The sequence below is a fragment of the Engraulis encrasicolus genome, chromosome 20, assembly GCF_034702125.1.
Source record: "Engraulis encrasicolus isolate BLACKSEA-1 chromosome 20, IST_EnEncr_1.0, whole genome shotgun sequence".
Classification (NCBI taxonomy): Eukaryota; Metazoa; Chordata; class Actinopteri; order Clupeiformes; family Engraulidae; genus Engraulis; species Engraulis encrasicolus.
Genome location: NC_085876.1, coordinates 46073649 through 46097467, shown reverse-complemented (window position 1 = coordinate 46097467; position 23819 = coordinate 46073649). Strand labels below are relative to the sequence as shown.

Below are 23819 nucleotides of genomic sequence, written 5' to 3'. Positions count from 1 at the left end.
AGCAGCCACACTACTCTACTACTACCACCACCACCACCACCACCACCATACGCTACTGCCATGCGTCTGGTGTTCCCGAACCCCGGGCTGGAGGAGCGCATACCCAGCCATGCCCAGCTGGAAAAGCTGGAGGTGGAGGAGGCGGACAGCCGGCCCAAATGGGACAACAAGGCCCAGTATCTACTCACCTGCGTGGGCTTCTGTATCGGGCTGGGCAACGTCTGGAGGTTCCCTTACCTGTGCCAGAGTCATGGAGGAGGTGAGTTTATTATCATGTCAAGTCAAGTCAAGTCAAGTGTACTTTATTGTCAAAAATCTATGCAACAGGGTTAGCACAGAAGTTTGAAAATGCATTTGACCAGTCTCCAATGTGCAGTTAAACTAAAACGTATATAAATAAGACTGACAAGTATTAGGAAACGTCTGAATATGGTGTGCTTGCTTTGATGCTCTATGCTATGTTGTGATACAATGTCTGTCATGTCTTGCTTATTCAGCTTGGGTTTGTGATGAGTCTCGTGTGTGTTTTGTTGGTCCTGATTGCAGCGTGTAACTCTACCTGTCCAAGACATATTTTCATCCATGGGATATTTAAGTTCGTGGGACACATCTTATCTTGTTATTGTGTTGACATGTACGTATGAAGGCTATGGATCGTTTTAGTGTTGTCACTGGTAGGTTAACTGTGTGATGGTAAGACTGTATTACAAGACCGGTGCAAAGAATAGCCATGGAGGAGATAATATTATGGAGAAATGTCTGAAATATTGTATTGAAATATACAGTATGAAGTGTTTGTCAATGGCAATTCAAGTGTAGCCTATCTGTAATGGTGAGACTAATGCTAAGAATTGTGCCAAAGCCTTGGAAGAGATGTGGGCTGTGGAAAATGTGGGAATATATTTACATGATTACATGTAGTGTTAAAATGTCCCTGGTGGTTTAACTGAATGTGTAACGTAAGACTGTGTACTGAAAGAGTGCACCATTAAAAGAATAATGCCAGAGGAAGTAAGGTTGTGGAGAATATGGAAAATACGTTGTATTAAAATACAAGAGATGTGGATCTGTTCGTCAACATGTTGTGTTATTTGTAAATTATTAAGGGTATGTGTCTTGTTATTTTGGAACAAGTGATAGTGAGAATGAGTGTGAAGGTAAGACTATGTAGCCTACAGAGTGTAAATACTTGTTGTATTCATATATTGAAATCCATACAAGATATCAGCATTGTGTTCAGGTATTAAAGTAGACTATTTAAGGTATTTAAGTAATTGCATTATTTGCTGTCATAAAACGCTTTGCTGTGAAGAGTGCACCGGTGGAATATTGACATGTGGCTGGGCCTGGCCTCAGATAGAGAGCCTAAACATAGAATAACAAATACAACGCTATTACACGTACATTCTTCAAGAAGAAGAGAAAAATATTCTATAGGCCTATTTCATAAAAAGTTGTCTCAGGAAAAATGTGTTGTGTTCAGTGAATTTGGTTTTCAAATATGCTTGTGTTCCATCATCACGAGTAAGTCGGAGGAGAATTTGCATTTTTGGTAAAGTGTAACACATGAAGAGATATTCTGTAACTTATGAAGTATGCTTAGTGTTGTCTTTTCTGTCTGTTGTGCTTAAAGTTTGACAATCTTTGAAAATGAAATCCATTTAAAAAAAAAAACTTCTAAGGAATGCCAAGGGAAGACAACGGCACAAGCCTGAATGAAACTTTGTAAATCTCTGACTGATGCAATTAATGTGGCGCTATTAATATATAATAGGCTGATAACAGGCCGAACCGTTCTTCCGTGAGTTGTACTGTTACTGCTCAAAAAGTTTGCCAACCTGTGACTTGAAAGATAACGTAATTTCTGTAATTGTCTCCTAATTGTTGTTGTTTTTTTTTTTAACCATGTGAAAGGTACTTATATGTTCATGTACTCTATTCATATTTTTAATCTTTTCTCATTCCTTGATTCTTGAAACTTGCAAATGTTTCTGGTTTTGCCTGATATATGATGGACACAGGCCAAGACGCCTGTCTGTCTATTTGATTGACACCCTTGGGTGCCTTGCCTGGGCGGGTGTATGAATGGTCATGTGATATAAGTCACTGCTTCTTCCTGTTACCCATATGCCTGATGAAGATCCAGCGTGATCGAAACGTTGCTTTTTAAATAATAAAGTTTATTTTTGGAGCTGATCGGCAGTGTGCAGACCTACCTTTTTCAACAGTCTGACTTTTTTGTCTGGCACCTGCAACAAGTGTTTTTGGATGTGCGCACCCTACCCAAAACTACATGAAAGACAATGTAGTCAGACAACTGAAGAGTGTCTTTTGGTGTTGCTTCAATGTATCTGTGCATGGTAGTTGCTGCTAAATGAATTTACCTGTGCATGCTCTATTGTTATTGTACCTGTGCATACACTCCCAGAAATAAAGGTACAGAACTCTTCGCTGTGGCAGTACCCTCAAGGGGAGTACCATTGTGTCGCTTGATTGGTACCCTAAAAAAGAGGTGACAGATGCACATTAGTCACCATTGCAAGAAACTGAACGCTCCTCTTTTTTGGGGTACCAATCAAGCAACACAATGGTACTCCCCTTGAGGGTACTGCCACAGCGACGAGTTCTGTACCTTTATTTCTGACAGTGCATAGTTCTTGTAGCTAAGTTCATGTACTCACTGGTGGAACAATTGCACACAGGGTCCTGCATGAAAAAAAACTGTGAGCCCCCTATATGGTCATAATAGGGCCCCCGCCATCCATTAAAAAAGGGCCCTGGGCTCAGGGGCAAATGCCCCGCTTGCCTCCCCTATAGCCCTGCCCCTGGGTGTAACTATACCTTGGTTTGTGTTATTGTTGCCAAGTTAATGTACTGTACTCAGTGTTTCCAGATTTGTCTGATTAAATTCCACCCAAAAGGTTCTAAAAAACCGCCAAAATGTGTTAAATTCCGCCCAATTTCAACAAATTGCATTGATTTATATGGGCACAAAATTGCATAAAAAAACACCAAATTGCCAATTTCTCCCGTTGTTACCCGCAGACGGTCATCTCAAGTAGCCCATTTGGGTAGGTAACCGCCCAATCTGGCAATACTGACTGTACTGTACCTGTGCGCAGGTGTTATTTTTGCCTAGCTGATATTTGATTGGTTTCCCAGGAGCGATAAGTTAGGTTAAGTTAAGAGGTAAATCATCTAATAGATGAGCCTGGAGTTCTTAAGAAAAGCTCTTGTATTAGATGATTTACCTCTTAACTTAACCTTAACTTATCCTGAACCAGCTTTGTAACATAGGGCCCTGTACTGTACCTGTGCACAGGTGTTTTTTTTACCTAGCTGATATTTGATTGGTTTCCCAGGAGCGTTCATTATCCCCTACATGATCCTATTGGTCCTGGAGGGCACGCCCCTCCTCTACCTGGAGTTTGCCATTGGCCAGAGACTCAGAGGGGGCAGTGTGGGGGTCTGGAGGTCCATCAGCCCCTACCTCACTGGAGTCGGTAAGAAGACGGGTTTATATTGTATTGTAGTGTTTTTATAACAATATTATCATTACTAAATAGTATATACTATATTTATAACGATGTGCGATGAGATAACGATGGGAAGGGCATGCTGCCCGAAACGTCACTTTAAAATAAGAGAAGTGGGAGCTTGGTGTTGCAGACATTTTTTTTCAGTTGTCATGGGTTTTTTTAAAATTATTTTTTAAATATATTTTTAGGGGCTTTTATGCCTTTATTTGATTGGACAGTCTGAGATGGTGACAGGAAGTGATTGGGACAGAGAAACGGGGTGGGATCGGGATGACCCCAGCCGGACTCGAACTGGGGTCCCCGTGGGCATGCAAGCCCAAATGCGGGGGGCTTAGCGCACTGCGCCACAGTGCCCCCCAGTTTTCATGGTATTTTTGCAAGTCCTGCACCCAATCTTTTTGAGACGGATGTGCGTGTTTTTCTCTTTTTGACCATCCACAGGGATCGCCTCTATGATGGTGTCCTTCCTGGTGGCCCTCTACTACAACACCATTCTCTCTAGTCTGTAATTCTACAATGCAGATGAAATACCTCTCCCACTTAGTCGATGCCAAATTCTGTCTATAAACGAAACAAAACAAAATAATGCTACGGTGCGCCCAGACCGAATTAGTCCTTAACCCTAATCTATCAGTAAATAAATAGGCTACTTTTTTTCTTGAGAGAACATAAGACTGTGGGAACATAGAGATGTAGGAAGGTACTTAGGCCTGACCCTGTGCAAGTAAGGGCCTCTGCACATTGGCTCTGCCACAATATGGTGCACTGCTCCACCAAAGTTCAATTCCACTGTTGTCAATACAACCCTGCACACCAGCACCGATGTCCGCAGACATTCATGGATGTCGGCAAGCGATTAGAAGCGAGATCTAAGTTCGTGTATAATTGGGTTTGGGGGTCAGAACTGTGTCGGAAGCGAAAGTGCTCCGCAGTGCTGTCGGAGCCAAAGTGCGGAGGCCCTAATACCCTTTTTGGTTCTGACCAGTGTTTCATATGTGATCCACAGGGATCGCCTCTATGATGGTGTCCTTCCTGGTGGCCCTCTACTACAACACCATTCTCTCCTGGGTCATGTGGTACTTCTTCAACTCCTTCCAGAACCCGTTGCCATGGAGCCAGTGTCCCATTAACGACAACAGAACAGGTGCCCCCCGCTGTAGAGATGCTGTACACACAACACACATGTCAGCCAACATATCCACCCATTCACCCGCACACCCACGTCCACCCACACACACATACATGTGTAAACCTTTCACAGATAGCCTACTGTAAGATGGCATCCATAATGCTAATCAGGGAAGTCGATATGGGAGGAGGACAAAGGGGTCAGTTGTCCCGGGCCCAGGGAGAGAGGGGCCCCAAATTGGGTCTTCCTTTCATTATATGTATTGGATGGGGGGCCCTTTCAAACGGCTTTGTCCCGGGCCCGGCAAAAGCTATCAGCGGCCCTGATGCTAATGATAGGCCTGCCATTAATGTTACTTTCAATTACAGTTTTTTCAACTGCTAACAAGCTTTTGTCCAAACCTCAGCGACATTTGCAAAACTCTTAATACAGTTAGCACACCAAGGGCTTTCCATTACCATACAGTTGACACATTACATGCCTTTTTCACACAATTAGCAGTCAATGAATGCATTTCTTTGTGTATATTTAACAGTGTGTGCTTTTGAGAAGAAAATGAACTGTTTGACCAATTGTGCTTGGTAGGTGGTAGTCTGTGTTAAGAGTTTAGAAAAAGTATCCAAAGTATGGGTAAGCGCTTTTTAGCATTTGAAAAAAATGTAAAATATTTAGCTACCATTTACTTTAGGACATTTCAATTTTCAGTCATTAAACACCTGCTCTTTGCATCATGTTCTTCTTTTATGGAGTCTGACTGAGCATCTGAGTCAATTTGAAAAGGAGATTAAGTGGTGAGAGTACAGGTTACAGACTCACCACGCCACTGATGCGTGTTTCTGTCTGACACTTTAGCCTCGGCTTGTGGCTCTATTATGTTATTTATCAACCCGGTGTCAGTTATTACTCTAATGTCCAGGCTGATTACACATTAATCCGTTTCAGCATCGTAGGGTGTTTTCACACCTGGTCTATTTCAGCCATTTAAGCAAATTCAGCTGCTCTGTTTGAAGCCTCAGCAGCATCATAAACTATATAATGATGATACTCTAAAGTGCAACTCTGATGGCTAAGGTTGCATTCCAATATGCAGACTTCTGTCCTCCACTTGTGCTTGTGGCCTCGGATGTTGCTGACACCCCGCCTCCGTGGAGAAAACAATAACGTTTCCCCGCTTTCAGCCTAGCCCTCATAACTGACATGACATTAAAATTGTGCTTTTGCAAGATATTGAACAAATTTTCTGTCGTCGGTGACGTCATCATGAGGTCACAAGGAGGCAAGTGAGCAACGAAGGACAGAAGTGTGCATATTGGAATTCACTCCAAGTGTTCCAAAACCTCTTCAGTTGATTCCTTCTGGCCCAAGTAGTCCTTGATCACTTTCAGCAACACTAGCCCTCTACTGCCCCCTGCAGCTCTGGTGGAGGAGTGCGCCAAGAGCTCCTCGGTGGATTACTTCTGGTACAGGGAGACCCTGAACACCTCGGCCACCATCGACGACTCTGGAGGACTGATGTGGTGGCTGGTGCTGGTGTCCTTCTCAGCCTGGACCATTCTCTACATCTGCTGCTTAAGGGGGATCGAGTCCACTGGCAAGGTGCGGCAACAGCTAAAAGCTTTCATTTTTAATTTTGTTCAGCTCTTTTATTTTTTATTTTTTTTTGAGATCCTGTCCACCTAATGTTGTTTGAAATGTCTCAAAATTGTCAACAACATCCATCATCCCACCCCATCCCATCCCATTATTATGTGTCTTTGGGTGTTCTTGGGACAAGTCAGGAGCAGAGTGAGCAATATGACTGCATATTGAATGATCCGGATTTTTAATTTTATTCAGGCCTTTTTTTTTTTTTTTTTTATTTTTTTTTGAGATCCTGTCCATCTAATGTTGTTTGAAATGTCTCAAAATTGTCAACAACATCCATCATCCCATCCCATCAGTATGTGTCTTTGGGTGTTCTTGGGTCAAGTCAGGAGCAGAGTGAGCAATATGACTGCACATTGAATGATCTGGAATTCTCCTTTAGGAGCCCTTCAGAAAGGCATCTAATCTCTCAGGGGGATTGTCTCTGGTTGTATATTTAAATTACTCTGGACAGCAGTTACAGCTAGTAAGTGGAACTGGACGGGAATGACGTGGAAGTACAAACGTTTGGAGTTTGGAGTTGAACGCACTTCCTAAAAAAAACTCTCTCTATGTTTCAGGCAGCCTATGTGACTTCAGATAGAAGGGACACAGTTTGGAGTTGAACAGACTTCCTTAAAAATGCGTTATATGTTTCTATGTTCTCTCTGTTTCAGGCGGTCTATGTGACTTCAACTCTTCCGTATGTGGTGTTGGCCATCTTCCTGATCCGAGGATTAACCCTTAAAGGATCCACCAGTGGCATAGTGTTCCTCTTCACCCCAGATGTAAGAAGTCTTCTCAACAATGTAGTATCTGTGTGTGTGTGTGTGTGTGTGTGTGTGTGTGTGTGTGTGTGTGTGTGTGTGTGTGTGTGTGTGTGTGTGTGTGTGTGTGTGTGTGTGTGTGTGTGTGTGTGTGTGTGTGTGTGGCTGGATGCATGGGAGTTATGGAAGCCCAGATATCCTTGATGCTTTGCTGTCAGCTGTTCTTGTTTGTTGACCTGGTGCCCCACACTTCCCTCTTCAATATACCCGAAGATTTCCATGCCACGTTTTGGTGTTAACTCACCAGTTTAATTCTAACTCAACAGAAATTAAACCCCATTCATTTTCAATGGGGTTTAATTTCTGGTTATTTAGAATTAAACTGGTGAGTTAGCGCCAAAACGTGGCATGGAAATCTACAGGGTATATTGAAGAGTGAAGTGTGGGGTACCAGGTCAACAAACAAAAACAGCTGACAGCAAAGCATCAAGGATATCTGGGCTTCCATAACTCCCATGCACTGTTTTTGCCATTGACTTCAATGTTAAACGCATCATGGCCATTATGAAGACAGAGAATGTCCTAACCAAGTATTGACCATTGCATGTTATGTAGAAAGTACCAAATTTCAACTGATTTAATGTGACCCGAATTTTGATGAAGAAAATTGTGATTTTATAACAATATTCTAATAATGCGAATTTCCCAATTCATGGGTTTTTTGAGCTGGAAGGCCAACGTATATAAAAAGAAAAAAAATAATGATTGGAATAGTTAAAAAACTGGGTCATGAATCTACAATCCATGACAGTTTAACATTATTGATGGAATTATGGAAATAAATCAACTTTTTCGGAAGCATCCAGACCCTCCGAAGGGGGGAATGATGGGAAAAGTTTGAGAACCACTGACCTAGCCCAAAAAATATGGCAAGACCTTCAATAATGTGTGTTGTGTTCCGACAGGTGAACGAGTTGATGAATCCTCAAACCTGGCTGGATGCTGGAGCTCAGGTGTTCTACTCGTTTGGTCTGGCCTGGGGAGGGCTCATCTCCTTCTCTAGCTACAACTCTGTGCAGTAAGTCAGTGGTTCTTAACCTTTTTTCTTAAAGCACCCCCTTACCGCCGTCCAAGACAAGCCGCGCACCCCCAACCCAAACTTCATATACGCACAAAAATATGATTTAAGTTTATTACCGTGAATCTTGCTTAAAACATTTACCAATACCTTAATGGCTTTACATGGGGACCAAAACATGTTTTCATTTGGTTTAATCTGGCCTTATTATAATGGTTGCTAGCAGAATTTTGGTCACAACCTCAGCACAAACAAAATTCCGTACACCCCCTGGAATCTCTGGCGCACCCCCAGGGGGTGCCCGCACCCCAGCTACAACTCTGTGCAGTAAGTAGAGGACATAGAACCTGGTGCAATTGGTGTGTGTGTGTGTGTGTGTGTGTGTGTGTGTGCGTGTGCGTGTGTGCGTGTGTGTGTGTGTGTGTGTGTGTGTGTGTGTGTGTGTGTGTGTGTGTGTGTGTGTGCGTGTGCGTGTGCGTGTGCGTGTGCGTGTGCGTGTGCGTGTGCGTGTGTGTGTGTGTGTGTGTGTGTGTGTGTGTGTGTGTGTGTGTGGACATGCGAATACTTGATTGCATATTTTATGGCTTTTTTTTCTTATCACATTAGTTATACTGTTACATGTAATATGTGGGCATCTCTGGGTTGCATCCACACATCATCTCACTGTATTTATATAGTGACAATAAAGCACTCTACTACTCTACTACTACTCTACTATACAGTCCACAATAGCTATCAAGTGTGGATGTATTTACTACTAAATACTATGTATTTCAAGTCATTATGGTTTGGTTTGCTTCGGACATGTAAAAAGTGTTCATTTACCTGACATGTTTCAATGGTGACAAAGGTGTTGATGTGTGACATGCAGGGCTGGACTGGCCATCTGGCATACCGGGCATTTCCCGGCTGGCCTCGCACCCTTGTGGGCCCCTATTTTCAGAAATGTAAAAAGAAAAAAAAAGTCATGAGGGGCCCGTCATAATTACAGTATTTCTCAATTGGTTTTGTACATTTCTCGAATCTATCTCGCAATTTGCAAAGCATAATATTCATTCTCAAAACAGCTTTAACAAATGGCAAAACACGGTGGATAATCTGCAAAACCGAGTCTCTTGCTCAAAACCCTTATTTGTCTTTCAAAAACCAAGTTTTTGTGTCAATGAACGTATCAGCGCCAGCAGAATGGTTAGTCATTGTGTCATAGTGTATGGACAAGCTAGTTAAATCAATTTCTCATGTTGTCAATTGAATGGTACACTCTTGAGGATCTTTTCTGAAGCGAAATGTTGTTTAGATTGGATGGGAAATGTTTTAAATTCAGTTTTATATTACATTGATCAGATAAGATTGAGATAGTTTAATGCATTCAGTGACAAAGCTTTTTGAGTGATATGACAAAAGCAATTGATAATGTACGAAATCACTGAGAATTGTACACAGCCATGGCATGGTGGACGAGAGCATTTGCTATATGCCGAAAACAATGAGAAACTGATTTGACCATGTGCACAGGTAACACCAGGAAGTCACAATTAAACAAAGACTTTTGATAATCATCATTCTGTTGTGAGAAATGTACAAAACCAATTGAGAAAAACTGTACGCCAAAAGTGACAGGGCCCTATTTCTCCCCCAGGCCAGCCCTGGTGACGTTCTTTGTAATCAGTCGATGTTACTGTGATGTCTGAAACAAAAGAAAACTAATGACTTTCTTTTTTAAATGTCCTTCCAAATAAGCAGTATGTCTACTCTACACTTTCCTTAGCAACAACTGTGAGCTGGATGCCATCATCATCTCCATAGTAACGGGCTGCACATCGCTCTATGCTGCCATCGTCATCTACTCCATTATTGGGTTCCGAGCTACAGAGAAGTACGACGATTGCCTCGGCGGGTATGTTATCAAGGTCATGTTCATCTTTTCAAGGTCATGTCAATGTCAATGTAAAGGGCATTTTTTAAACAGCAAAAGATAGATAGATAGATAGATAGATAGATAGATAGATAGATAGATAGATAGATAGATAGATAGATAGATAGATAGATAGATAGATAGATAGATAGAGTGTGTCTGATACGGTTACAAAAACACACAATGGACATAACACACTAGACATACACAGCACCCAAACCCCTCTTGGAAAAAAAGACAGGCTGACAATATAACGACAAAAACAGTTTAAAGTACAATCAGGGTTCCCACGGGTCATGGAATTTCTGTAATATCATGGAATTTCATGAAAGTTTTTCCAGTCATGGAAAGTCATGGAATTTTACCATTTTGCATGCACATTCATGGAATATCATGGAATTTTCTTAACAGTTGTGTAGAGGTAAAACATTTTTGTTTGTTGTATAACATTGTTTCTTACTGAGGGAAACTAGGGAACTAGTGGTATGAAAGATCTGTGGGCTCTATTTGTCTGAAATGAAGGCAGCCTGAACCCCCTACCTGAGGGCAACAGGTGGTGTGATACATCCTCACAGATAGGATGCTCCCGGCCCTACCGTGGCTGATATGGTAGGGCACACATTTACCACTTGGCCGACCCGGGTTCGATTCCCAGTCTGGGTCCTTTGCCGGTCCTTCCCCGTCTCTCTCTCCCAGCTTACTTCCTGTCTCTCCTCCACTATCCTGTCTCACAAAAACCAATAAAGGCAGAAAAGCCCCAAAAATACTTTAAAAAGATAGTATGATCCCTCTTTACCATCCTTGTTTCAACAGCAGTTAGCAGTTGAAATAAAGTTGTTATTTGGTTAAAAAAAAATGTTTTGAAAAGACAAGAGGAGACAAAAGCATTTCTTGTTCTACTCATACTGTATCTACTGCAACATAAGACTCGATCAAACACATTCCTGTGGGGAAAAGGGTGTTTTGATGGGTTTAATTTTTTTTTTCCAATACTGCAGCTGTTTACTAAACAACGGTGCCTATTTCCACAGGAATATCTTAATTTGTTTGAAACGCCATTACACGCTGAAGAAGGGCTCTGCCCGAAACGTTTGTGGGCGAATAAACAAAGAAGAAGTCTGAAGAGTGCTGTCCTTCGTTTCATTCATTCAATTAAGTTTTTGTGGGATTCAGCACCCCGTTAAGAACTGTTAAAAGTATCCTATTTAGGCGATAGTGTGAGCGTGTCTTCTCCACTTTTCCACAGGAATATCCTGGCGCTGCTGAATGCGTTTGACATGGCCGAGGGAAGCATCACACTGGACAACTATGACTCGCATCTCACGAATCTCACCAGCATCTCTCCAGGCATCATCGAGGGATTACAGCTGAAGACCTGTGAAATGCAGACCTTCCTCAGTGAGGTATGGCATGACATGAAGAGTTCAGATGCAAAACCTCTAAGTGCCTTTTCAGAAATTAATCTTGATCCATTTTTATTTAATACAAAGCTATCAAAATGCATTTTTTTTATTTTATTTATGTAATATAACTATTTATATGTATTATCAAGTACATGAATGTAAACCAAACCAACAACCGGGTTCTCTAAAAATATAGAAGTGCATGTCTTCAGAAATGGAGTTAGGGGTTTTTGCATCTGAACTCTTCACATTTATATCAAGTTTGGAACTTCCTCAGTGAGGTATTGCAGTGTTTCTCAACCTTTTTTTAGGCGAGGCACCCTTTCAATTCATGAAATATTTCAAGGCACCCCAAACCAACAAGCCGTAACATGGCATCGCATCCGATACCACACAAGCTTAGAAAAGTAACACATTTGGAGACGTCACACGATCTACGTTCGAAGTTACAGCTGACTGGACCGACCTATATTTACTTTATTGTGCGTCAATGGCAGATGAAAGATTCCACTGACTAGCATTAACTTATCAATTTAGACAAATATGTATTATATTACAGAACTTATTTATCAGCCACGTTTCCGCGGCACCCCAGGGTGCCCCGGCACCCCTGTTGAGAAACACTGAGGTATTGCAAGAAATTTACATCAAGTTTGTCAGAGGGCGCGCTCAACTTCTAGGAAAAAATTAATGATTTTGGGTGCACGATAACATTTATCAACTTAAAGAAGAAAAATCCGCACTCACAAGCTACATCTCATTATTTTTTATTCATATCAGTGTTTCTCAACCGGGTTGCCGGGGCACCTCAGGGGTGCCGCAGAAACGTGTCTGGCGGTATGTGAAATTGACCTAAATAAATGATGTAATATAATACATATTTGTCTAAATTAATAAATAAATGCTTAGTCAGAGGAATCTTTCATCTACCATTTACGCACAATAAAGTAGCCTAAATTTAGGTTGCCCCAGTGTGGCCTACACATAGCCTGTCAGAGATAGGTTAAAGCTGCAACTTCGAACGTAGGTTGTGTGACATCTCCAAATGCGTCACTTTTCTAAGCTTGTGTGGTAGCAGATGCGATGTTACGGCTTGTTGGTTTGGGGTGCCTTGAGATATTTCAAGAATTGAAAGGGCGCCTCGCCTAAAAAAAGGTTGAGAAACACTGATTTATATTACCACCTTGTCCACAAGCAAACACGTTTCGGCTCTGAAGCCATCATCACTGCATGGGTATAAATAAATAATGAGACGTAGGCCACATATCTTGTGAGAGCGGATTTTTCTTCTTTAATGACATTTACATCAACAACCAGGGCTACACAGTACATTTTTTTACATTTTTTTCTGCAGCTTTTTCTTCACTAGCCAATTTTGCTAGTTGATGTTAAATTTTACAACACAAACATAGGCTACACTGGCTACCAGTCAAAGTGGCAACTACATTTTCTTATACCCTCCAAACTGAATAATAGTCAACAACACATATTTCAATGTACAGAATATAAACAGCATCTGGACGCATCTTGTTTCGTTTGTTTGTTTGTTTGCTTTTCTGGTTTTATTTTCTTGAAATGACATTACATAACTTCATAGACAATGCCAGATTTTAACATGAAAATCCCATCCAGTACCCAAACATCCAGCCCAAGCAAGAAGATTTAAATGGACACTGTGCAGGAAATGGTCAAAAAAGGTACTGCAACTATGCTGCTCATTGAAACTAGGCTGCCTATTGCCAAATTTGATCTTTACATGAAAGTTTACTAAGTAATAAACAAATATCTTGTATGGTCCAATTACAGTCATTTTTGCAGTTAAAAATGGCTATTTCTGGAAATTCAAAATGGCGGACCATGGAGAAGATCCCCCTTTTCATGTATGGAAAGTGCAATTTTTCTAGTCATAATGAATATTTAGAATTTCATGGTGGTAGTAAATAGGTAACATTAGTGAATGGGTGGCATGAATTCTGGAAATAAACAACTAAAAATCTCACACAGTGTCCCTTTAAAGTAGAACAAAAATAGTTTAAATAAATGTTAAATGTTCAACACGTGCTGTGGTAGCTTTAGCCTTTGTTTATCAGTTTAATAGCGAGACCAAACTTGTATGCAAAGTGACGTCCTTGCTGTTGTCTGCGTGTCAGACTGGCTGTAGAGAAATCCCCAATGGAACAGACAGAACAGTTATTATATGTCTCTCCATTCCTATTTGGGAAGATCCCATTGTATTGAAGCAACATTTCTGGGAGTATGTACAAGCTGTTCTCTAAGTCATAACTCAGTTGGTTATATTTCTCCTAGTTTTAAGATAGCATTTATCATTGAATCAAATGGGGTCTGGACCCTTTACGTTCCATTATACATGCTAGCTGCCACATTCAGTTAAATGATGCATGCTAGCTTGCCCCATTCAATTCAATGATGCATACTAGTTGCCCCATTCCATTCAATTATACTACATGCTAGTTGCCCTATTCAATTCAATGATGCCTGCTAGCTTGGACGTACAAGCGGTGTCTCCAGACTCAGGAAACTGCTGGGAGAATGGGAGAAAGGTGGGAAATGAACATGTAGTTCAAGAAATGGTGAAATGTCACTTTAAGTACAATGTATGACAAGTAGCAGGCTTCACTCAGGTTTCTTGATTAATTTTGAGGGTGCTGGCCCAAATAAAATACTTAGAATCAAAGAGAAGGGGGCGCACCTTGCATCAAACTGTTTTGTGCACAAAAATAAAGAAAACAGTTTGATGCAAGGTACGCCCCCTTTTCTTGACTTTAAGTCCAATGTCCATGTGTCTTCCTGGCCTAATGAATCACCTGCTAGCCTTGTAGAGGGCCATAAATAGTACAAAGGGCAAAGGCATCACTTGCATGCAACTTTTGGCACTCCTCACTCTCTCTCTCTTTCTCTCTCTCTCTCTCTCTCTCTCTCTCTCTCTCTCTCTCTCTCTCTCTCTCTCTCTCACATTAGCCACAAAAAACATATCATAATAGTTTCAAAATGTGATAGGGATCTAGCAGGAAGCGAGTGGGACAAAGAGATGGGGTGGGATCGGGAAATGACCCCGGCCAGACTCGAACCGGGGTCCCCGAGGGCATGCAAGCCCAAATGTGGGGGGGCTTAGCGCGCTGCGCCAGAGTGCCCCCAAAGATCTGCACACTTAAATCATTTTTTTCATTTGATGAGGAAGTTCTTTAGCCCAAAAGATTGGTGATAATTTTTTATTTTTTCAAGTGTGCAGATATTTTTCTTTCACAGTTCTAGTTTATGTGTCGCCCCGTTTAATCACGAGTGCGGTGCGGTGCAATTTGATTTAATACAGATGCACTTTTTAATTATGTTGATGAATATGTTTACAGGGTGTGGAGGGGACTGGCCTGGCCTTTATCGTCTTTACGGAGGCCATCACCAAGATGCCCATCTCCCCTCTCTGGTCCGTGTTGTTCTTCGTCATGCTCTTCTGCCTCGGCCTGTCCAGCCTATTCGGCAACATCGAAGGGGTGGTGGTGCCGCTGCAAGACCTCAATGTCCTTCCTAAGAAATGGCCCAAGGAGGCTTTCACAGGTACTGTGCAAAACATGGATGGATGGATGGTTGGATGTGCATGGACGGTCCATACTGTTATGCATCAAATCTTACGTAGCTAGTAGCTACATATCTGTGTGTCTGTGAGGACTTTGGAAACAGATTCCTAGAATCACAAAATCCTAAACTTGTCATTGTAAGCAACTGACCTTCTGTTTAGAGATTGAAGAGGAATACCTTTTCAACTTCTGCTGTTGAAGTCTTTCAGACGATGGATTAAATACCTTCGAGTTCCAAAAGACTTCGAGTTACTTATAACTTATGTAGCTTACAGTATTTGTCCACCATGACCCGAATGCGTGAGAATAGAAATCAGGTATCCACAGGGCTGATAGTATTCAGGCTCCATGCCTGATTTCAGGCTTGACAGACTTTGCAAAAATAAAAAAAACATTGATAATAATGGGTTCAGGGTTTTCTTCTACTATCATGCTTGAGTAATGGTCATACACAGGCTATTAAATGTTTGAATAATGTGTCAAAATAGGCATACGTTGCGTCATTATGCAATATCTTGTCGTCGTCGTTAGAGCAGGGGAAAAAGTTCAGGCTCAGGATTTTTTTTCACTATCACCCCATGTATCCAAATCAATAAGAATTCCCTCAAATTTGTCTAGAGTCTAGAACACACATCATACTTTTACAGCTGATGCTCGATGTTTGATTTGTTTCAGGTCTGACGTGTCTAGTTTCCTTCATCATTGCTTTGATCTTCTCTCAACGCTCGGGAAACTACTGGGTGACTTTGTTTGACACCTTCGCTGGCTCCATACCTCTACTCACCATCGCCTTCTTTGAAATGATCTCAGTTGTGTACATATATGGAATAGACAGGTGAGGGGAAAAAATACAAAAATTGTGCACAATAGTCTGTGTTTCCACTCATGTTCTCAATATTCCCTTATGGACACGTTACTGTATAGACAGTGTATACGGCATACAGGGGTGAAAGTAGACGGGTGCGCACAAGTTCATAGCACCGGTATACAATTCACAGCTGGTGCACCGTACTGGTAAGAGAATAGGTTTAATGCTGCCCAAAAACTCACATTTGAGAAAAGTATACCATTCTTTTTATTACATTTTTTATTTTTTTATTTTTTTTATTTATTTTTGCTTTAACAAGGAATGCACAATTTCGTTGTGCTTGTCACAATGACAAATAAAAGATATTGTACTGTATTGTATTGTATTGTATTAAGTCTGCTATTTATGTAGAAAACACATACTACAAAGCACACTGCCATTTGAGACAAGTGTCCTCCTATGATGAGACAGGCGAAGTAGTCATGCAGCACTATAGATCTGTAGTGCACATTATGTTCATATTGTTTGTTTGCGGGTGGTCGGTGGGGAGCACCGGTAAGAGACGTAAACTACTTTCACCCCTGACGCCATACCATTTGCATACGCAATATCCACCTGTAGAATGTCCAGAAAGGCCCAACATTACTAGATTATCACAAAACTTCTTGCTGACACACTTGGTGATCATTTTGTTTTTACAACCATAAATGATATACAGTGCCCTCCATAATTATTGGCACCCCTGGTTGAGATGTGTTAAAAGCCTTAAAATAAATTCAGTGTTTATTGCAGAAGAATACTGTCACACTGAAAATTGTAGGAAAATGTAGCCTTCAACTCAAATGAATTGTAAGAAAAGAAAATAAATCCCTGACTAAAAAATAATTCTTTTTCATTAAATCACCTGTTCCACAATTATTGGCACCCTTAACAATTCCCAGGAAATAAATATAATTGAAGCATTTCTGTAATTTCTACAGTAGTTTACAAAGTTTACCAGAGTATGTAGGAACATTTAATTAGTAATTCATCACTTCCTGTTTCCCTGGTGTATAAATATGACGTGACACCGAGGCCATTTCTCTTATCCACTCTTAAACATGGGAAAGACAAAGGAACACAGCATACAAGTGAGGCAGATGTGCGTCGACCTTCACAGGTCAGGCAGAGGCTACAAAAAGATTGCCACTCAACTGCAGCTGCCCATATCCACTGTGAGAGGAATAATTAAGAAGTTCAAAACAACTGGAACAGTGGTAAACAAGCCTGGACGAGGACCCAAGTTTATTTTGCCACCACGCACAGTGAGGAGGATGGTAAGAGAAATCAAAAGATCTCCAAAGCTCACTGTTACAGAATTACAACAAATGGTAGCATCCTGGGGTCACAAAGTCTCCAAATCAACCATCAGGCGCTGTCTACACGCCAACAAGCTGTTTGGGAGGCATGCACGGAGAAAACCTTTCCTCACTCACAATCATAAACGCAAGCGTCTGGAGTTCGCCAAGCGGTATTGGGGTTTCAACTGGGACCGTGTGCTTTGGTCAGATGAGACCAAGATTGAGCTTTTTGGCAACAAACACTCTAAGTGGGTCTGGCGTACCACGAAAGATGCGCATGCTGAAAAGCACCTCATACCCACTGTGAAGTATGGGGGTGGGTCAGTGATGCTGTGGGGCTGTTTCGCTTCCAAAGGCCCTGGGAACCTTGTTAGGGTGCATGGCATCATGAATGCTTTGAAATACCAGGACATTTTAAATCAAAATCTGTTGCCCTCTGCCCGAAAGCTGAAGCTGGGTCGTCACTGGGTCTTTCAGCAAGACAATGACCCTAAACATATGGCCAAATCTACACAGAAATGGTTCACCAGACACAAAATCAAGCTCCTCCCATGGCCATCTCAGTCCCCTGACCTCAACCCCATTGAGAACCTGTGGGGTGAGCTGAAGAGGAGAGTACAGAGGAGAGGACCCAGGTCTCTGGATGATTTAGAGAGATTCTGCAAAGAGGAATGGCTGAAAATCCCTCTTTCTGTCTTTTCCCATCTTGTGAAACATTATAGGAGAAGATTAGGTGCTGTTTTGTTGGCAAAAGGGGGTTGTACAAAATATTAACACCAGGGGTGCTAATAATTGTGACACACATTATTTGATGTCAAATAATTATTTCTTTATGTGGGATTTTTTCCCCACTGAATAAATGCACTTGTATTGAAGGTTGGATTTTTCTCTTTTTTTCCATTAAGGTCCCATATTATTTAGAAAAAAAATAAAATAATTGGAAGCTAAAAAACACATCTCAACCAGGGGTGCCAATAATTATGGAGGGCACTGTAGATTTACAACCTTGTTGACATTAGCTGACTGTCCTTGTACCTTAAACAAAGGTGTAGCCCTTTTAAAGCCCTGATAAAGGCCTATGTTTGGCCGAAACATCATGGCCACTTTTAACTGTTCAAATATGAACTAGCTACATTTAATGAAAAGCTTTTTTTAAAGATGGCCTCTCAACGTCATTTAATTAATATTGCCGTGTTCCCAATTGTTATTGAATGTGTTACGCGTTGGTCCTGTTTTAAAAAACGTTCTGGTTGCTTTGTTTCAAGACGTTTTTGCAAGCTGGCAAGGTGGCTTGTGGAGAAACGAGAGAGTGTTCCGTGTTTCTCGTGGAAATGCGTCTCTGATTGGCTCACTCCTCCTGCTCTCAAAGAAACGCGTCTCTGATTGGCTCAGTCCTCCAGTTCTTGGAGAGAATGTAATGGGAAACAGAGTCGCCACTTCCCCGGGTGGTACTGCACTATAGGGGCGCCAACGGAGGCGTGCAGGCTCCATTCAGGGCTGTGCTCTTTTGACAGCGACCCCTAGGCGAGCTGCAGGCACGGAGCAACCGGAGTGAGCAGGCTTTATGTATGAGGCTTTGTGCTGTGTGTGTACCTGAGAGTAGCAACCAGCTGATAGCTAAGCTAAGCTATGTTTTGGGCCACCAGACGTTGCTTGTTTTGAAAACAAGCAGAAAAAAATTACTCGACATGTTTTTAGATAAATGGGTCGATATAAACCTTTGTGGGCAACGCCTTCTTTCGACGTGACGAAACACAGAAAGGCTTTCGTGATTCGCTCGTTTCTCTGCATTATTTATGTAAATTGGGAAACACCGGGAAACACAGCCAGGAGAGTTGACGCACCGCTATGAGAGCCTTGCAAGTGAGTTTAACTTAGGGTGACCGTCCGATCTTCGAAAGGAGTGAGTAAAACTGAGTTTTATCGGAAGTTGGCCTTTAATGAAGAGGAAGAGTAGCAGACTAGGCAGTTACCTAGGGCCCCACCAAATTTCCCAAATGTAGTGGGCCCCCGACAGTCCACCCCACCATAGTAAATACCAGCGAAAGTAATTGAAAAGGGGTCCCCAGTCTATGTTTTGCCTAGGGCCACCAAATAGGTAGAACCGTTGCTGCTTAGAATTCATAATCGCCCACAAGCCCCCGGATGGTTAGCGCTAGTTATTATATACATTGAATGCAGTGGTGTAGTCTACTTTTTTATGGTGGGTATACTGTATATTTCAGCATTTTTTGAAATGGGTATACTGCATATATTTGTGCTATTCAAAACAATGGATCAATCAATTTTAAGTGGGTATACTGAAATCCCTGGAATTTAGAAGTGGGTATACTCCGTATACCCGAGTTCTATGTAGACTACACCACTGATTGAATGTGTTGTTATTCTCTGGTTGTCACTCTATCAGGTTTAACACGGACATGGAGTTCATGATCGGCCACAAGCCCCCGGATGGTTAGCGCTAGTAGTTATTATATACATTGAATGTGTTGTTATTCTCTGGTTGTCACTCTATCAGGTTTAATGCGGACATGGAGTTCATGATCGGCCCCCTGATGGTTAGCACTTTATTATTATATAAATTGAATATGTTGTTTTCATTCTCTGACCATCAGGTTTAACGGGGACATGGAGTTAATGATCGGCCACAAGCCCCCGGATGGTTAGCGCTATATCATATAGTAAATTGAACATTATTATTTTCTTGTTGTCACTCTATCAGGTTCAACGAGGACCTGTGTTCATGATCGGCCACAAACCCCCTGATTCTTAGCACTTTATTATTATATAAATTGAATATGTTGTTTTCATTCTCTGACCATCAGGTTTAACGCGGACATGGAGTTCATGATCGGCCACAAGCCCAACATCTTCTGGCAGGCTACCTGGAGGTTCATCAGTCCCCTGCTGGTGCTGGCCATATTCATAGCCTACTTCGTCTCCCAGGTGACAAAAGAGCTCACCTACGCTGTATGGGACCCCAGCTATGTAAGTACTATAAATGGTTTTTTTTGTTTATTGTGATGGAGTGACCATCACTAGGGTTGTGGGTGTGTTCTGACTGTCACGCCAACGAGCCTGGCTCTTTGGTGTAGCGGTCAGAGCCCCAGTTTACTACCCCAGAAGGTCTGGGTTCGAGTCCCAGCTGGGCAACTCTACTCCCCTTCGCTACAAATGGTGTCAGAAGTGGGATGGTATGGGGCACCTAAGTCACGCCCTTCTACTTCCGATCCATGGGGCTGGAGCTCTCAAAATTTTGCATGCGAGTTAATGGAGCGAGTCAAGCTAAATCCTCATCCCGTTTGGCATGTGCTCCGGATTTCACATATGATGACAGTGAATTTGAAAGGTTTGGATTTGCGTCGTAAGACCACTCATTTTCGGCACGCAAGAAACCTTATTTTAGCTTTTGTGCAAAACTGTGTTGGAGACTACACGTGCGCCTCGCATATCTGACGTGAACCGAGGCACAGCCAACCCTACCGCTGCACCGTGGCTTAAGTGGCTGCACGTCGGACATGCGACGTCTGTTGTGTAGTCCAAATAATTACATATTTTTGCACACACACAACTCAAAAATCGCTTGCCAAGTGAAGTCAACAAGCACACCATTGGTTGTTATTAATTCTGAGGCACAGCATATGTGTGATCGACGGGGAAATGCGAGGTGGGTCGGAAAATAGCTTTGATCAGTCCATTGCAGCCCAGTCAAAAGTGTTTGCGTTCCCAGCCCCATAAGCCGCCCGGAAGGGGTGGAGACTTAGGTGCCCCATTGTGAGGCCATCGGAAGCGTACCCATTGTGTGTGAGCCGTAATTCCATGTGAGGGACCCCCAGGATTGGTGGCCGGATCTTAAGCAGTGGATCCGGTATTCGGCAGGATCCTAAAAATCAGGATCCGTTGCATCTCTAGTAGGAGCACACACGTATTGTGAAAAAGTGGTCTGCAGAAAACACCAGTGTCTTGACCCTGTACATTTCACCTTTGTGCAGCGGGATAACATTCTTGTAGGGAAGTTCAAGTATTTTATCCAGGATTGGGAAACAATGATATACACTGTAAACTCTGGTTTCAAAACTGGACAGTGGGAATGTCACTTGTGTCACCGTGTTTTTAAAACATTTTTTATCAACAACAGCAGTCACTGTAAAATGTTGATGATTGCTACGTATGTCTTTCTCCTACAGGTAGACTTCCCGAAATTGGCCAGACTAACGTATCCTGGATGGATTTACGTCATTATCTTCATACTGGCTGGGGTGCCTAGTTTGGCTGTTCCGGTGGTGGCGCTTTATAAATACATACGGATCCGTTGCAGCGGAGGACACTGATGTTAAAAGCCTTCAAGGGGTATGCCACTATTTTGGGGCTTATTGTAATACGATTGAAATCATTGCCCTGGGTTTATAAAGGTGGCAAAGTGTCTTATTTTTCATGTTAAGCGTTGTCTTGTTTTAAGGAGGGAGTAAGTACCTAAGCTAGTGAGAGTCAAAATAGTGGCTTACCCCTTGAAAATGTGACACTACAGTGGGGTTACTTTTAGAGGTTGTTTTTTTCATTTTGGGTATTGGTTGAATCAGTGGTCCACCATAAAAATGCAGTGTTAATTCAACCCTGAGAGAGTCGATGTAACATATTCTGTGTATTTGGTCCCGAGTATTAGCCCTGAAGAAGGTTGCACGCGACCGAAATGCGTCGGTTAATGCCCTACTTAGAAAAAGACTTTTAACTTTACTTCGGAGTGGCTCTGACCCTCACTCTGCTCTCTACATGTACTCTCAAAGTGTTGAATTAACACTGCATACACTGCATTTTTTTTTTACTGTGTGTGTTTATTGTTAATCCCAGTTGGACCAACCTAGGGCGGGTGCAATCAAAGACTTTCTACATAGGGAGTGTGTTCCAATATGCGTCCTCCACTTGTGCTTGTGGCCTTGATGTCATGATGGCATCACTGAAAACAGCCTTATATTTCAATATCTTGCAAAAGCTCAATTGTAAAGTCATTTTCTGATTTGAAAATTGGAAAGTAAATGAAGAATAGTCCCCCAAAAGTTGTTGTGGCCAGGTCAAGGGCATAGGTTTGCTGTAAGCTTTGGTAGGACCTTAAACTTACTACCAAGCACAATAACAGGTATTTATAATGTTTTTAAAATTAATGCTACCACTGCGTAGTATAGGCCCTACTGAAATATTAAACTAATCAATGTAGATTTTTGTTCATTTATTTCTTTTTCTTTTTTTTTTTTTATTAATATATTGGTAGGAACTATTTTATATCCCTTGAATATTGGTTGTGACATGTCACGACCGTCCCTACCTAAATCTACGCCCACGGGCCAGGTTGACAGCGGGGAACCTTAATTGTTTTCTCTACGGAGGCGGGGCATCAGCAAAACATGAGGCTACAAGCTCAAGTAGTGGAATAAGCATTTGGAGCACAAGTATTAGAAATCAGCCTGGTTCTCTTTAGAATGTCTCTGGTGTAACTGGCAAACTTTGTTGCCAGGCAACCAGTGATTGGCTCCCTGCTGTCTTTCATTTGGAATTGTTGTGAAAGGTTACCAGCTGTTGTTGCTGCTACTGTAAGCTACTGTAGGATGATAAAAAAAATGATGTTGCCCAATGATTTAGTGCCCAAATAATGACATCCTACTAATGTTCATCTTCATCATCGTTATGGTGGAGATTGCATTATGCATTATCCATTTTTAGTGGACTTTAAAAATGAAGTGTTGTTTTTTTTTTCTTTTTCTTCTGACATTGGCGTAAGTGATGCCAGAATGCACTTTTATTCAGAATGCACTTATTATGCGCGTTATACTGAATGTGAAATGTGAAATGTAAAATAAGAATGGTCTCTGCCTTTGTAATACATGCACACGGATAAATCATTTTGTAATAGTAAAATATTTATTAATATTTATGAAAGTAAAAAAATAAAAGACCAAATCAGTAGGCCTTAATTAACATGCCTTTCATAGTAAGTATTCAAAGATTTTAGATAGCTCTGTGAAAAACACAAATAAAATGTGTGAATGTATATTGCTTTTTTATGTTTGAAGTAAATAAAGAAATCTTTATCTCATCCATCACCTCTAATTTATTGTGTCATAGTGTAAGAGTCTTTAAATGTTCAGGACATCATGCTTACTGTTTTCATATGCTTTATTATTAAAGCATTTAAAGCTAATTTCTGGTCAATTCACAGCGCTTCACTTTTTTCACATTTTATTATCTTACTGCCTTATTCCAAATGCAACAAATGAATCTCTGTTGTCAATATCCTACACAAATTATTCCATTATGACCGTGTGAAAAACAAGTTGTCTTGACAGTTTTGAGAATTTATAAAAAATAAAAAGCAAAGAAATCTTTTTTACAAAAGTATTCACAGCCTTTGCTTAATACTTTGTAGAACCACCTTTGGCAACAACTACATTCATTTTTTCATTTCGAAATGAAAAGGGATTAAAAGGAAGGTCATCGGTGTGTGTTTCAACCTTTCAGTACATTGAAATTGTACATTTTGAGTCTGCACCTGGCTAAAATAGATGGGTGTGAGTTTTGAATGAAATCCTATGGAGAGTATCATGATCTGCTTCTGTAGTCACAGTGCATGTT

General features: G+C 41.5%; 1 protein-coding gene across 1 annotated transcript; it reads left to right on the top strand.

Annotated features, from left to right (window-relative positions):
• Positions 1 to 49: 49 nt before the first annotated feature.
• Positions 50 to 21624, top strand: LOC134435936 (sodium-dependent neutral amino acid transporter B(0)AT1-like). The gene is made up of 12 exons (XM_063184970.1): positions 50 to 259; positions 3363 to 3503; positions 4546 to 4683; positions 6083 to 6264; positions 6969 to 7079; positions 8024 to 8136; positions 9905 to 10033; positions 11298 to 11454; positions 14823 to 15027; positions 15723 to 15882; positions 20021 to 20183; positions 21383 to 21624. The coding sequence occupies exons 1-12, from the start codon at positions 61 to 63 to the stop codon at positions 21524 to 21526; spliced, it is 1842 nt and encodes a 613-aa protein (XP_063041040.1). The 5' UTR covers positions 50 to 60; the 3' UTR covers positions 21527 to 21624.
• The last annotated feature ends 2195 nt before the right edge of the window (positions 21625 to 23819 follow it).